Source organism: Varanus komodoensis, unplaced genomic scaffold, assembly GCF_004798865.1.
Source record: "Varanus komodoensis strain SLA01 unplaced genomic scaffold, ASM479886v1 scaffold20_3, whole genome shotgun sequence".
NCBI lineage: Eukaryota > Metazoa > Chordata > Lepidosauria > Squamata > Varanidae > Varanus > Varanus komodoensis.
In genome coordinates, this window is record NW_025335588.1 from 406,777 (window position 1) to 421,612 (window position 14,836).

The window sequence follows — 14,836 nt, forward strand, 5'->3', positions numbered from 1 at the left end:
GGCTGCGCTCGGCCGGGCTGCTGGGCGGCTGCGCGCTGGCCTTCGGCGCGCTGCGCTGGGCGCTCGGCTTCCTCCCGGTGCCCGCCTACGTGCGCCGCGACCCCGTCCGCACCTGGCGCTGGAGGAACCTGCTCGTCTCCTTCGTGCACTCCGTCGTGGCCGGCGCCTGGGCTGTGGTCGGGTGAGGAGCCGGCGCCTCTGGGCGTGCGCAGAGCGCCGCCGCCAGGGGAGCGGAGCGAGCGAGCCCCGCGCATCGGCGGGGCCGGGCGCCGGCTTGGTGCGCCAAGCACCCTCGCCAGCGGGATCGGCGGCGAAATCCGGCGCCGGCACCAGTCACGGCGCTCGGGGCGGCTGGGGAGGATGGGAGGCAGAGTCCGGCGGCAGCAGCGGCTGGGCGCAAGCGTGGCGGGAAGGCAGCGCTGGCTCGCTCGCTCGCAGGCGCTTATCCGGCAGAACAGAAGCCCCGGTGCCTCCCGCGAGGAACCCCATCTGAAGGCAGCGCCTGTCCCGCTCTGCGGCCCCACCTGGGCGGGCAAGGGCGGCCGCTCTCCCCTGCGCCTCTTGAGCGCCGCCTGAGAAAACCGGTCGGTCCGCTGGAGCTGAGCCGGGTGGCCCTGCAGGTGCCCGTTCTGTGGCCAGGCTTGCAAAGGGCGGAAAGCCACCTAGGGAGCGAGCAGGGTGGCCGTGCTGGGTGCCGTGGGGACAGGAGGGCCTTTGGGGGCCCGGGGGGGGGGAGGAGAGGGGACTCCAGGCAGCCAACTTGGGCTCCCTGTGCCCCTGTAGTGGGCAAACCAAGACCCTCAAGAGAGGGGCTGTGCCAGCACCTGCTGCTCTGCAGGAGCCGGACTACTGTTCCCAGCATCCCCCAGCCTGGGGGGCCTGCCAGCTGGAGGGAGAACACACCACGACGGGGGCCACAATTCCCCTGCGGATGCAGCTCTTTTGCAAATGAAGCTGCTTCAGTTGTTCTGCTTTGCTTTCCGGGTTGGGATTCTGCAGCTGGATGACGGAGCTTAGCTGGGTACTTTATTTTTGGGTCGATCCAAAGCCTGCAGACTGGATCCAAAACACCCTCGGCGGGGCTTTCGCATTGGCCCCCCAGGACTCCCGGAAGACGCCTCAAGGGCGAGCCCCCCGGCAACCCGGGGAACACCCTGCCGGACCCGACTCTGGCCCTTTGGGGTGCATCTCCAGCCCTTGCGGGGATCGCTGGATGTCGGCGGTCTTGGGAGGCAGGAGACGCTGCTCGCCCTCTCCATGCGGCTGAGTCTCTTTTGCTGTTCCAAACGCAGGGTGTGGATCATGCCTGAGATGTTTGCGGATCTCGTCCACACAACCCCGTCCTCTGGGCACCTACTGCTGTGCTTTTCGGGAGGTAAGGGGGGCTGCCCCGAGCTGAAGAGCCACGTGAATGCGGCCCAGGGCCTCGTGTCCGACCCAACAGCCTCCTGCTGGGGGAGAACGAGGCTTGCCATCTGGAGGACCACTGAGCAGCCGCCCCATAACTCCTTATTTTTCAAAAACTGAACGAGAGTCACCTTGCAGGTTGTTGGAGCAAGGAACTCTGTCCCGGAGCAATTAAAAGCGTGCCATTGGCGGCAGCGAACGCTCCTAGTCCCCAAGCGGTGGCTTTTGCCAGCTCCCAGGTTTGGAGCCGTTCATGCACTCGAGAGGAGAAAGGGGCATTCAGGCCACCCCTGAGTTGGGTTAAATTCCCCCTTCCTGCCGCGTCTTGAAAAGGCAGCCTTGCTGAGATAACGCAGGGCCGGACACCCCAGATCCTTCGCGCCATCGCAGAGCAAAGGGCTCTGGAGGGGGGGCACCCTGGCTTCCTTTGGCCAGCCAGCCCAGGCGCCGGGTTTGAGGCACGGCCTGTGGCCCACCCCCGGGCCGAGGGGTGCTTCCCGAAAGGGGCCTCTCCTCGGCTTGCGAATTGCTCCTCGGCCGCCCCAGGGAAGCTGCAGCGCGGCCAGGAAGCGAACAGACTCCTGCAGGGGCCGCAGCCCCCCCGGCTGTCGTGATCGAGTGCCCCAGGGCGGGGGCTGTGATGGGCCCGTAAACCCAGCAACCCCCACCCCCGATTTGCTGGCGCCCGCAGGGGCAGAGCGAGGGGCACGGCCGCGAGGAGCCAGCTGGCGTGAGTGCCCTCGCCCGGCTCCAGTTTCTGCAGAGGTGGATGATGGGCTTCCGCTTCCTTCCCAGGCTACTTCATCCACGACAGCCTGGACATCATCCTGTCCCACCAGTCCCGGGCCTCCTGGGAGTACCTCGTGCACCATATCATGGCAAGTACACCCCGCCTGGGGTAGCCTCCCCAGGGGACGAGCGGGGATCCGGAGACTCGGGACGGCCTGGCCCTCGCCTGAGTGTCTGGCCTTTGATCAGGGGCTGAGGGAAAGTGGGAGGGGCAGTCCAGTTGGGGGGCCAGGCTAGGGAAGGGGCTCTGGGCTTCCATGCATGCTCACCCCACACAAAAATACGGTCTGCCTTGGGCAGCAGCTTGCAATCCCACGCAGCTTGCTCGTGTGTTTCCAAGCGCGCAGGCCGAAGCAGCAACCTGGCACGCCCAGGGTGGATCGGGTCCCTTGTCCCAAGTCGGCTGTGGCGCTCGCTTTGCAAATCCTCCCTGCCCGAGCTCGAGTTGGGGCTGAATGCCCTGCAGGGGGCCGTATCCCCCGCAGCCCGAGGAACCCCGTGCGGGCCTGACCGCCTCCTCCCCGTCGCCCCGCAGGCCGTGTCGGGCTTGTGCTCCGGCATCTTCAGGAACCGCTTCGTCGCGGCCGGCCTGGTGCTGCTGCTCGTGGAGGTGAGCAACATCTTCCTGACCGTCCGGATGCTGCTCCGGCTGGGCAACCTGCCCTTCCACACGTTGTACAGGATCAACAAGTACCTGAACGTGACCTTCTACTTCGTCTTCCGCGTGGCCCCGCAGGCCTACCTGACCTGGTACTTCTTCCGTTTCGTGGAGATGGAGGGCCAGGGCGCCTACCTCATGGTCCACCTGGTCCTGCTGGACGCCATGATCATGAGCTACTGTCTGCGGCTGCTGCGCTCCGACTTCTGCGTCAATTCGCAGAGGCGGGACCCCGGCGAGGAGAAGTTCCTCATGGACTGAGCGCCGCCCAGCGCGCCTGGCCACGGGGCCACGGAGGCGGGAAGAGGGCCCTCGCACCGTGGACGGGCCGCCGAGGTCCGGTTCCACGGCCTCGTTTGCCGAGGATTCCACCTCCGGTGCCTTCCTCCGTCGGGCGGCCCTGCCATGGGGCAGCTGCCTTAGTGAGGGCCGGTGCCTTGCGCGGCCCCTCATCCCGAGCGCGAGAGCCCAGCTGCTGGAGCTGGCCTGAGCTCTGTGGGGAGAGGAGGGGAGTCTGGCAGCGGGGCACAGGTTGTTCACGCATTAAACCCGTTGGCAAGCCGGATCCACCTGCAGCGGTGCTCCAGGTGTTTGGGGATTCTGAGGGGCCAGGAGGCATCGGGATGAAGGCAGACGCTGGCTCCTGGGGCAGGCCACAGAGCAGGCGCCCAGGCAGGGGCCCAGGGCAGTGCGGGGGCGGGAAAGCTGGAGCGGGCAAGAGGCGAGGAGGGGCCGACGCCGGGTGAGCAGCCGGACGCCTTGCACGGTCCAGGAGAACGGCACACGCACGGGGCCGAGCACAAGCGACGAGAGGGGCGGCCGAGCTGCAGGAGGCCGTTGTTTCCCGCACTGGCCGGGCGGACCCAGAAGGAGGTCCCCCCCCCCGGCAAGCCCTCCGCCCGGGCTGCAGTCAAAGGCAGGGCTGGTGGCCCAGGCCACCCGGCACCCTCTGCCATGGCCGTTCCTCAAGGACCCGGGACGGGGCCAAACCGCGGAAGAGCAGGCCTCGGTTGCAGCGTTGACCGAGCCTTCGGCCTCCGGGGCTTTGCTTTTTGAGGGCGACGGGTGTCTTTCCGGCAACAAAGGCCCACAGGGTCCCGTTCGAGCTGCTCTGCCTTTCAGAGCGCATTTCTCCTTTCTCAAGCCCGTTCCCGACCTGGGCAGAGCCGATGGGGCGATCGCGGTGCCCTGTGAGCAGCTGGCGGCTCCCCAGCCGAGCCTCCCCTGAGCTGCCCGCCCAGTCCCGGGCCGGGGAGTCATCGCAGCCGCCGGAGGGAAGGGTGCCAGGACGGTGTGTCGGCCGCCTGCCACGCCCCGCACGCTGGCGATGTGCGGAGGCTGGCCGGGCACCCCTGCCGCCGCCTCCACAGGAGAGACCGAATCATCAGAAGAGCTTTTCGAGGGAGAGTGGAGACGGCGGTTGCATCAACCCCAGCCGCACCCCGGGGAGGCGGCAAGGAGCAATTTGGCACGCTGCTCCGGTGGAGCCAGGCGCTCGCTCCTCCCTCGCTCCCTCCCTCCCGAAAAGCCAAACCAAAACAACTCAGTCTCTCGAGGATCAAGAGATCAAGGGAAATGCTGCGGAGCAACGCAGGTTTCTGGGCATCACACGATTCAGGTTGCTCTCTCAGCAGTTCTTAATTGCTTACAGCAAGCTGGTTGTACTGGCAAGATCGGGATTATATGAAATTCAAGGCAAGCTCTGCAAAGGGCTTGCTTACTCATTTAAATCTGTGCCCAGTTTCTGGGAGGAAGGGCCGTGGTTTGGCAACAGAGGCCGCCTTTGCAGTCCTCCGCATCCTCTTCAGGTGGGCGGGGAGCTGCCAGCCAGTGCAGCCCACCTTGAGTTGGCATCGGTTTCCAATTCAAATCCCCCCTTTATTCAAGGCCACGAAGGCTGGAAACATAACGTGCACTTAGGTGAAGGATTAGTTCTTGGTGCCTGCTTGATCTTCTAGCCTCGTGACTTCTAGCCCTTGATCCGCTTCTCCTGGGACTCTGTCCCGACCCCTTCGAAAAGTTAGTGGCCGTTGCCACGTGCTGGGGAAAGGGGTGCTCTAGCTGAACTGTGCGCTCCAAAGAGGAAAACTTCCTTTTATCGGTTCCGTGGCATCAGCTTTATGGGACGCAGCAACTGGAGAAGGCTGTCCTGCCACCTTCTCTGTGCCAAGTTTGTGCATCGCTCCCTCGCCTCGCTTCACGCACCTTTTCTCTGAGCCAAACGGCCCCTCGCGTTGCTGGCTTTCCTCCTGGGGGTGGGGGGGGGAATGCGCCAGCCGGGCAGGGAATGGGCTCCAACAGGCAGAAAGCGGCTTCTGACTTTCCGCAAGGGCTTGAAATGGGAGCGACTTCAGTTCCTGGCAGAATCGGCCTCTGCCAGGAGTGTCACAAAGAGCTGCTTTTGAGCGGCCCCCAGAGCAAAGCCAGCTTGCCAAAGTGCTCTTGGCCGGAGGCCGAAGTGGCTGCTCTCGAGAGCTCAGCTTCTCACGGCGCTCAGCCCTGCCCAGCAGAGTTGCAAGACCCCCTTCGAAGGGAGAGCAGAGACGGAGGGAGGGAGGGCTGGTCGGGGCTGTGCCGCTTAGAGGCCCCCCCCCCCCGAGAGGGGACTTGTCTGCCCAACGGAGCTCGGCATTCCCTGGCATCTCGAAGGACTACGACTCCCAGCACCCTCCAGACACCTGCCCTGCTCTGTCACATCGGGGAGTGCCGGCCCAGGCCGCCAGAATGCCCGGACCCTGGACTCTCCAAGGGCCCCTCGGATCCCTTCCTTCGGGGCGAGTCTGGAATCCCTTTGGGCAGCTCCCCTGTTCCATCCTGCACGGCTCGGGGTGTCGCCCGGTGCCCGTCGCTGGAAGGCCTTCCCAATGTCAAAGGCCCCTGGCCTCCCGAGCCAGCTCCGAGAGCCACTTGGCAGAAGGGTGGCTCGGGGACAAGAGCAGGTCAAGAGCCAGAGAGCGAGCACGGGCCAGCCGCCAGGTCTCCCTCCTCCTCCTCCTCATATCAAGGGAGCAGCGGGCAGGGAAGGCGGTCAAATTTCACACCAGCAGAGCCCCGGGACGGCATCTGAATGGCTTTCAGGACAAAGCGCACGCTGGTCCCAGGGAGAGCATGTCTGCCTTCGGGCTGGACTGAAGGGCATGATCCAAACCCAGCCCAGGCGCCCTCCGCCTTCCCTGGGGCAGTTCACTTCACGGAGCTAGAAAGGGGCAAACCTTAGGCCAGAAAGGGGCGCTTGGGTCTCTCTTCTGCAAAGACTGGCTGAGCAAATTTGCCTTCGGTCATCTGCCTCCCAGCGGCAAGAGGAGGGAACGGCCCTGTCCAGGCGGCAGGGCTTGAAAGGGTGGAAACGTTTTGTTTTGCTTCGTTTCCTTCATCCATTCTGGCCCCAAAGGCTGCGGGTGAGAAAGGGCGCGTGGCCCTATGCCCTGATTTGGACGGTTAGCCCCAAAAGGATGCACTTCGTCATCTTGCGGGATGCCCCTTTCCCCCGCCGCTCTTCGTGCTGCCCACGGAGCCCTTGAAAACTGGAGTCTTGATGTGGAATTTGGGCTGCTCTGAATACAGGCATCACCCAACTGGGGACCCCCCACCCCATGAAGCAGGGTGCCTCTGTCTTTTTAGGCTGGTCTCAAGTTTATAGTCCTCACTACTTCAGGATTAGCTCGACTTCTGCAGCTAAGCAGCAGGGCCCCCTCCCCAGTTAATGCAAATGGCAAGGGTTTTGCTTTCTCCCAGCTGAAGTGGATGCGAGAGTTGCCGCCAACTTAGGCTGACGATGAGCCCTGCTCAGCTCCCAGCAATTCAAGGCCGTGTGCCGCTTCTATCCAATCAATCCATCTCCCATTTGGCCTTTTCCCTTTTGGCTTTCCCTGGCATGAAGGGCTTTTCCGCAGGGAATCCCGCCCTCTCATGAAGTGCCCGAAGTACAACAACAACAAAAGTTCCAGTTTGTCTGTCTGCCAGCCAGTCCAGGGTACCCCCAATCCATTTTCTTCCCTGTCGGCTTTCTTGACCATCCAGGATTTGCCGTTCCGAGGCAGCTTAGCAAAATAACGTTTGCAGCGACCCCGCACACAAACCCCAGCAGGAGCTCACGCACCAAGAGCGCTCCTCCACTTCCCCCACTGGCCGAGTCCCAGTAACCACCAGCCTCCCTTGCTTCCCAACCGACTTGCTGAAAAACAAAACTGCTCGTCTGAGAATACGGCTTTAAATTGAGATCTTTATTGCAAAACTCTGTACAAGTCTGCACAGGATTCTTCACTGCGGGGTCGGTTAGCACCGTTGTGGCATATGCGCTCAGGAACATCTCGCACGGTTCCGCTGGCGTGCTGCTCAGATGATTCCAATCTGGAAAAGAAATCGGCGGGGCCGCATTAGCTCCCTCGGCCGCCCTGCCCGGAAAGGGCGGCCTGCATCCCGTAAGAAAGGTGCCCGAGAGGCTTCCTGCATCCCTAGGGAGCTGGCTCCCACCGCAGGCAGCAGACCCAAGCACCCGGGTGATGCTGATGGGCAGCTGCAAGACACCCCCCGGGGCTGCCCACCCCGTCATTTCGCCCATCCCTTCCGCTATTTTAGCTGCGTCCTCAGGATGCTTTGTGGCAGCCACTCCAGCCACCGGGCTTTCCGGATGAACGGGACTACACCCCCCATGCGCCCGTCTGTAGTGCGCTGGCATTTGCGCTGGCTCTCTTGGAGCGTGAGAGTTGCTCTTTTCTCCTCCCTTGCAATCCCCTTTCGCTGTGGCGTCACGGCCCCGAGATGCAGGGCTAGGGCTAGGATGCCGACAGTGTTCGTTTTCCAAGCCACTCCGGGAGTCCTTTGGGGCTGAACTGAGGTAAAACGCTGTCATCCAAAGTATTTGTTTCTATCCTGCCTTTCTCTTTACTTTCTCCTCCTCCTCTCGCTGCTCTCCATCTTATCCCCACAGCCACCACGTTGGGGGTAGGCCGGCCTGAGAGCGCCTGCGCCTGCCGAGTCACCCAGCGGGCCCCCTGCCTGAGGGGGAACCAGCACCCGGGTCGTCCGAGTGCCCGCCCGACTTCCTTCACGACCCCAAATACACTATTAAGTTTAGGAAGCAGCTTGCAAGACTTCAGCTCAGGAGGAGGGTATCTTGCGGAGTGAATTCCACAAATCCCCAGTTCCACGAGGGCTGCAATTCAGAGGGTGCTCCGCCACACAGCTCATGCTGGGCTGGGCGGGGGGGGAACGTGAGCCACCGGGGCGCTCTTTGCTCACACGGCTCTCCAGGAAGGCCACCTGAGTCTCACCTGCCCTCCAACGCTCTCCCGTCCAGCGCACCCCCCGCCGAGCATCCTCGGCTAGCGCTGGCCAGGCAGCTCCAAGGGACGGGCGACCCGAGCAAGGCAAGCCCACCCCCGGCGCTTCTGCTTCCTCACCTTGTTGGCCACGTCAAGTGCGTCATAGTCTGGTGCGAGGCGGACATAGGCTTTTTTCTCACCGTCGGGCCTGGATTGGGACGGGACAGGAGAGGAGGTGTTCACACACAGATCAAACATAGCTGGCCGCTTCCGAGGGGAGGAGTGGGGAAGCCCCCGCATTCACGCCCCCCGCCTCCACATCACCCCAAGTGACTGGCAGATGGAGGCGCCTGTGGGAGAGATGTGCCGCGCTGTGACGGCACGCTGCCGACTCCAGATGGAGCAGGACGCTGCGGAAGGACGGGACGGGCTGGGACAGGACGGGGAGGCCCTGCTGGGCCAAGCTCCGAGGAGATGAGGGAGCGAGGCCAACTCAAGGCCGCCTCGTCACTCCCCTGCCGCCCGCTTCCCTCCCTCTGGCCAGGGAACACAACTCTCAGCAGCGCGCCATCGCCTGGCCAGACTTGCTTTCCTTTGCTGATCACAGTGCTAACCGCTTCACAACCGAGACCGCACTGTTGTGCTATTAGCCGGGGGACAAGAAAGCCCACCTTAGCGCGAGCGACTACTGTATGCAGGAGCCGCTCTGGCCATCCCGAGTCTCCCCGACAGGCTTCCCTGAGCTCTTCCCTCCCGACAGCCCGCCTGGACACCCCCCCCCAGAGCACTCCCGGGGCAGCTTGTGCATCAGTGGTTCCTTTGAACGCATCAGCTCGCTCAGTTCCAAAAAGTTTCCATCATCTGCACAGAGCGCCTGTCCCCGGCCCGGCCCGGCCCGGCCCCGGCTCACCTGATCAGCGTGTTGACCTTGGCCACGTCGATGTCGTAGAGTTTCTTAACGGCCTGCTTGATCTGGTGCTTGTTGGATTTCACGTCCACGATGAAGACCAGGGTGTTGTTGTCCTCGATCTTCTTCATGGCCGACTCGGTGGTCAGGGGGAACTTGATGATGGCGTAATGGTCCAGCCTGGGGAGACAGAGGGGATCTCGTGACTGGTGCCGGGCACAGGCCTCAGGCAACGGGGAGGGCCCCCCCACCCCCCCCCCCCCACCCCCCGGCGGGCCTCCGCCCAGGATCTCGGTGCATCAGTCGCCATTGGCTGCAATCACAACCAGTCAGACTTTGGTCGCTAGAGCATCATCACGCGCACGTCAACCCAGGCAAAGGGGGGGGGGCACCGCGCCGCTGCCACGTGCCCTGTGAAAGCCAGTGGGGCCTAGTGGTTAGAGCACCGGACCGGCACTCCGGAGCCCTGGGTGCAAGTCCCCACTTGCCCATGAAGGGCATGTGACTCGGGGCCGGGCACGGACTCCCGGCCTCACCTGCCTTGCGGGGCGGTTGTGGGGATAAAATGGAGATGAGGTGGAGGACCCCATACGCTGCTGAACAGGGCAGAACAGCAATGGACCACTACCCTCAAGGAACCGCCAGGGGCTTGGGGGGGGGGACCCGGCGAAGCCCCACCTGCCTGATTTGCTCGCCTGCAGAGGTGCAGGGTTACAACTATGGAATCTGCTCCCCGGAGAGCTCGGCCTGGCCCCGGCGTTTTATTATGTTATTTGACCATTTTTTTAACGCTGCTTTTAGATGTTTTAGGATTGTATGTTATTTCCCCCCTTTTTCACAGTCGCATTTCATAGTGATGTGTTTCATATTGCTGCAATAATTAATGTCTTAATAGTAGTTCTATATTTATTGTATATATTGTGTAAGCCCTCCCGGGTGCTTGAAGCGATAGGACGGGATATACACGGATGTAATAAATATAATAAGCACATGTCGTACTCCCAAGATCTCTGAAGGGAAAACTGTGCCGCAACAGGCCAGCATCCGACACCGCACAGCTCGGCCTATGGGGTTTGCTGCCGGCGTTGCTGTGACCTGCTCAACAGGCCTCTAAGGCGGCCTTCCCCAGACCGGGGCCTTCAGTGCCACCAGGCAGTGACCCCCGCATCTCCGGCCGGAGTCCAACACATCTGAAGAGTTCCAGGCTGGGGACAGTGTGTTTGGACTGGTTCCTGGAGAAAAGGGTCAGCCATGGCAGATGGGAGTGAGTGTCCCAGGAGAAGAAACAGCACACCTCTGACTAGCAGGCCGGGGGGAGAAACAAGAGAGGACCACCGCCATCCTGCCGTTCCCAGGACCTTCCCAGGGGATGGTCCTCAGCGACTGCAGGCAAAGAAAGCTGTGCGGAACGGGCAGCAGCTCTTGGCTCAGCTTACTTATTCCTCCTTGGAGCACTCTTGCGGGGGTATTTGGGCTGCCTCCGTAACCGCAGGGTCTTGGGCCTCCGGAAGGTGGGCGATGTGCGAATCTTCTTCTTCATATGGCTGTGAACACCTTTCAAAACCGCCTTTTTGGCCTTCAGAGCTTTGGACTTCGCCTCGGTCTTGGCTGGGACAGCTGCAGGGCAGAGGAAGAGAGGAGGCGAGTTCACAGAAGCCCGTGCAAATTCAGCACAGGCCTGAACGCGGCTGGAAGCACACAGCCATCACGCCTGAACCCCAGCCCTATAGCTGCGGGGCTTGCGTCCCACAGCCCAACTGAAATGGCAGGAAATGTGTGATCGGCGACGTAGGCAGCATGGAGAAAAAGGGCCATGTTACCTCCTTTCTGCCCCAAAGCCAGGACTGCTGCTCTCCATCAGGGAAGTGAGGGGTCTGACCAAAGGTAGCTTGTGAAAGCAATATAATAATGGGGTGCGGAACTAAGAAATGAGGACCACAGCGAGGAAAAACGGATCTTCCCCAGGGTGGGATGCACACGAGTACTCCAGCCTCCATCATCCCCATTCTCCACTACAACCCTCGCTTCTGTCTAGCAATGGCTCTTCGCAGATCCTTCCACACCGCCTGCCCCCTGAATCGTTCGGAAATGTGCGAGGCCGTGGCCTGGGGCCCGCCTCAAAAGCACCTGCTCCACCGCACTGCCAGGGCTCCACATGCCAAAATGCCGCTCCCCTGTTTTGGCTCTGCCGCCGCCAGTCCCTCCCCATCTGCTGCTGGTTTCTTTTGGGTCATTTTCTGCCCCGGCAGCACCTTCTTCGCCCCTCCATGGGAAAGATTCCGGGTGAAAATGAGTAACAGCCAAGCAACAGCAGAATAGGGCCCCGCTACCCCTCCAGATTCAGGCTCGCCTCCAACTCCTTTCAGCCCCAGCCAGGATGCTCAAGGGTGAAGGATGACGGGGACCGGAGAGCTGTCCATCGAGGCTCTAGATCCCAGAGGCTCACAGGCTCCGCACCCCAGGATAGCATGACGCGGAGCTAACAAGGGCACAGCGAGCGGCAGTGCTGCCCAGTGGGAAGAGCGTCGGCCTGCGCGTCCCGGGCCCCACGCAGCCCTGGGCGACGCGGGCCCCCCGCCTCGCGTGCCCCTCGGGAGCCTCGGAAGAGCGACCCCGACCCCGACCCCGATCCCGCCCGCGCCCCCGCCCTCACCCTCCTTCTTGGCTTTCGGCGCCATCTTGGCCAGGCAGGAAAGAGGCGGCCACGTGAGGCGCAAGCAGGCTTATAGAGCCAGCTCTCGCGAGACCTCCGCGAGACCGCGCGGGAACCGCCGGGACGACTTCCGGGGTGGGGCCGAGGAGGGCGGAAGCCCCAGGGCCGGCCCTTTCTTGGCCCTCCCGCCCCTCCCTCCGCATGCGCGCCACGAGGCGCGGCCGGAAGGGGCGGCGGGAGTCGTAGTCCCGCGCGGCCTCAGGGGAATTGTATGCCCGCGCGGGGGAGGGGGCGCTCCGACCAGGCCGCAGGAAGCGGAGCCGCGAGCGGCGCCACTTCTGATTGGCGGCCGCTCGGCCGGGCGCCTGCTGATTGGCTCGCAACTCGGCGCTACTGCGAAGCGGCGTGAGGGCGCCGATTGTAGGCTCCTCGCGGGCAGAGACTTGCCTGCTTGGGTAGCCGTGATTCTGCGAGGCTTCCTTGCGATTGTACACGAAGCGATGGCACCGTACTGTCGCCTCCATTTATTGCCGCCTAGTCTTATTATAGCCATTGAAATTTTGTTGCTATGTTTTAAATTTGAATTATTTTGTTGTTGTTGTGAGCCGCCCCGAGGCTTTGTTGCGATGGGGGCGGCATAGAAATGTTTTAAATAAATAAATAAATAAATAAATAAATAAATAAATACATGCACGATTAAAGAGCATTTCTTCCCTGCCTTTGAGGGCACAAGCAACTGCAACCTGGCGGCGGGTTCGTCTGCCCACGGATGCCCTCGAGTGCCTTCACCAGCCTGGTTAATGGCTGGCAGGCTGCGGAAGGGAATCCCCTCGGGGCGACGGCCCCTTTCCCGGGAACGGCTAGAGCTCCGCCGGGCACCCACAGTGCGTGGTTTTCGGCAGCTCCGGAAGCCTCCTGGGCTGCCCAGCTCCGGTTCGCTTCATATTCTGCATCGCTGTGGCACCTCGTTCTCTGACCTGCTCGTTGCTCCTTCCAAACCGTCCCGCGCCCGCCCCGCTGGCAGGCGGAGCGGTGTGGAAAGTATGGGGAGGGGTCGTCAACATGGCAGGCGGGGAAGGTGGGGGGCGCCCATCGCCCGCAGCCCGATCCTTTTCAGACAAGGTGCCCGCGGCCCGCGTCCTCCGGACGGTTCGGACCACGAGGGCCCTCCGCGCCAGCAGCGCGGGGTTGGCGTCCAGCCGGGCGGGGGCGGGGGCGCGGGGGGCGCTCCTGCGAGCGGCGGCGCCCGGCTCGGGCCCGATTCCTCGCGGGGGCGGGCGAGGGCCCGCGGCCACCGGTGCCAGCGGTCCCGGGCTCCCCCCGGCGCCCGCCCGGGGCTCCTCCGAGGCGCTCCGAGGGCGATCCCGCCGCGGAGAGGATGCCCCCGAGCGCGCGCAGAGTGCACGCCCCCGCGCCGCTCTCCCTCCCCCGGCGGCGCCGCCCAGCAGCGCGACGGGTTCGGGGCGCGGAGGCTCCGGCGCCCCGGGCGGCCCGCGCCAGCCGCTCCACCTCCTCTCCCCCCCGCGCCCCTCCCGCCGCCGGCTTGGCGCGCCGCGGGGGGCTCAGCCCGCCCCGGAGCCTCTGAGTCACTGACTGGAGCAGATGCTGCGCCGGCGGAGGAGGAGGTACAGCAGGGCGGGCGCGGGCCTCGACGGTCGCTCGGCCCGCCGGGGGGCCGGGCGGGGGCGCGGGGAGCCCCGGCGCCTGCTCGGCTGGGCGACGGGGCCCCTGAGTCTGTGCAGAGCGCCTTCGCAGGCAGCGGGGCCGGGAAGAGGAGGCGGCGGGAGCCCAGCGCGCTGGCAGCGGCGGCTTCCCGGGGGCGTGAGCCCCGGCCGCTCTCCCGCTCGCTTGGCCGGCCCCAATTCTCCTCCTCCTCCTCCGAAAAGGCGCGTCGCCTGGAATTTCCGGGGATCGGGTTTCTCCGGGCCGGCGGGCCGGCGGGACTCCCGGGCGGGCATCGTCAAAGCGCCCCGAGCGCGGCTGGGCGGCGCCTGCCCCTCGGCGCCGCTGGACCGACGGCGCGGGGGTCGCAGAAGCCCCCCGGCCCATCCCCCCGAGCCCCGAGTGCCTTCGACGCAGCCGGACAGCGCTGGCGTAAGACGCGCGCCCGGGCGGCCCGAGGGCGCCTTCCCTCCGGCGGCATCCCCGCCGCTACCGGTGCAGCCCCGCCCGCGAGCCGATGGGGATGCGGTCCGACCGCATCCCGGGGCTCACGGCCTCCGCCCCCGGCACTCCCGACGCTTCGCCCGTCGGCCGGGGCGGCTGTTCTTGCCGTCGCGCGGCGGAGGACGGTCGGCGCGCCGGGGCGCGGATGCCAAGGAAGACGCGCGGCAGCGGTCTCCGCCGCAGGGAGCCTCCAGTCCAGCGCCGGGCGCGGCCCAAGCCCGGAGGGGGCGACAGGCGAGGGCTGCCCGCTGCCTCCGTTAGACCCAGCTGAAGCCCTCTCCTCCTTCGCCTCCAGGCGTGGAGACCCCAGACGTCCGCTGGCACCCGAGCAGCCCCGGGATGAACGTGCTGGCGCCCGTGCGGAGGGACCGGGTCATCGCCGAGCTGCCACAAGTAAGGCGGGGGGCGCGACCCGGGGGTGGGCCTCGCTTCCCCCCGGGAGGGGCTTCTTTTGGTTCAGGGCTACGGGGAGGGGTGTCCTTCCACACTCCCCCAACGGCTGCTGGGCTGCTCCCCCTCCCCTAGGCAGCGAGCAGAGCCAGGGGCAGGCCGGTCGGCGGGGCGGGGGGGGGGGGAGCCACCAAGCTGCCAGGGTACAATCCCAGAGGGAGACTTCTTGCGCCTGCATTTGTGGAGCGGTTTCTTCATGACGGGGGACCGATGTCCGGCTGACATGGTGGACTCGTCTGGACCTTCCTCCTCCTCCTCGCAGGGGCTCACCGTTAGACAGGGAAGCAAAGGGGCATTGCAGATTTAAAAAGGAAAACCACGTGAGAAGCGAGCGAGCAGGAGCCAGGCGGCGCCCGGTGGCGTGCTGTGTTCTGCCCGAGTTCTCCCCCGGCTGCCCGCCAGGACTGGAAGCGGACCTTAATCCATCCGGGGTAGCAAAGGCCTGAACGACTGAGTGTCGCCCTGCCTGGGTGGTCCGGCCGGGCGGCCTGTGCGCCTCCCCGTGGCACACCCGGCCGTGGGGAAGCGGTCCCTCCAAGGCA

At 64.5% G+C, this 14,836-nt stretch overlaps 3 protein-coding genes and 2 non-coding genes across 5 annotated transcripts in view; 2 read left to right on the plus strand and 3 right to left on the minus strand.

The window, feature by feature from the left end:
• Positions 1-2: 2 nt before the first annotated feature.
• On the plus strand, positions 3-3,346 carry TLCD1 (TLC domain containing 1; the record flags this gene model as incomplete). Its single annotated transcript, XM_044430573.1, has 4 exons — positions 3-181; positions 1,293-1,375; positions 2,203-2,285; positions 2,732-3,346. Coding segments are annotated over 4 exons (729 nt in total), but the record flags the coding sequence as incomplete, so codon positions are not given.
• A 3,710-nt stretch (positions 3,347-7,056) lies between these two features.
• Positions 7,057-11,798, minus strand: RPL23A (ribosomal protein L23a). Its single transcript, XM_044430553.1, has 5 exons — positions 11,679-11,798; positions 10,462-10,642; positions 9,029-9,205; positions 8,257-8,326; positions 7,057-7,204 (listed from the first exon to the last, which is right to left on the minus strand). Exons 1-5 carry the CDS (start codon positions 11,701-11,703, stop codon positions 7,190-7,192), a joined length of 468 nt encoding a protein of 155 aa, XP_044286488.1. The 5' UTR covers positions 11,704-11,798; the 3' UTR covers positions 7,057-7,189.
• On the minus strand, positions 8,921-8,985 carry LOC123023701. The gene has a single exon (XR_006414774.1). It is a non-coding gene; the product is annotated as a small nucleolar RNA SNORD42 (small nucleolar RNA).
• Positions 9,319-9,390, minus strand: LOC123023702. The gene has a single exon (XR_006414775.1). It is a non-coding gene; the product is annotated as a small nucleolar RNA Z17 (small nucleolar RNA).
• Positions 11,799-13,245: 1,447 nt separating the features above from the next.
• RAB34 (RAB34, member RAS oncogene family) overlaps positions 13,246-14,836 on the plus strand; it is a 5,305-nt gene continuing 3,714 nt past the window's right edge. The window contains exons 1-2 of the mRNA XM_044430574.1: positions 13,246-13,303; positions 14,140-14,237. Of these exons, the coding sequence (XP_044286509.1) occupies positions 14,184-14,237 (54 nt within the window). The 5' untranslated portion in view covers positions 13,246-13,303; positions 14,140-14,183. The remainder of the gene's footprint in view (positions 13,304-14,139; positions 14,238-14,836) is intronic.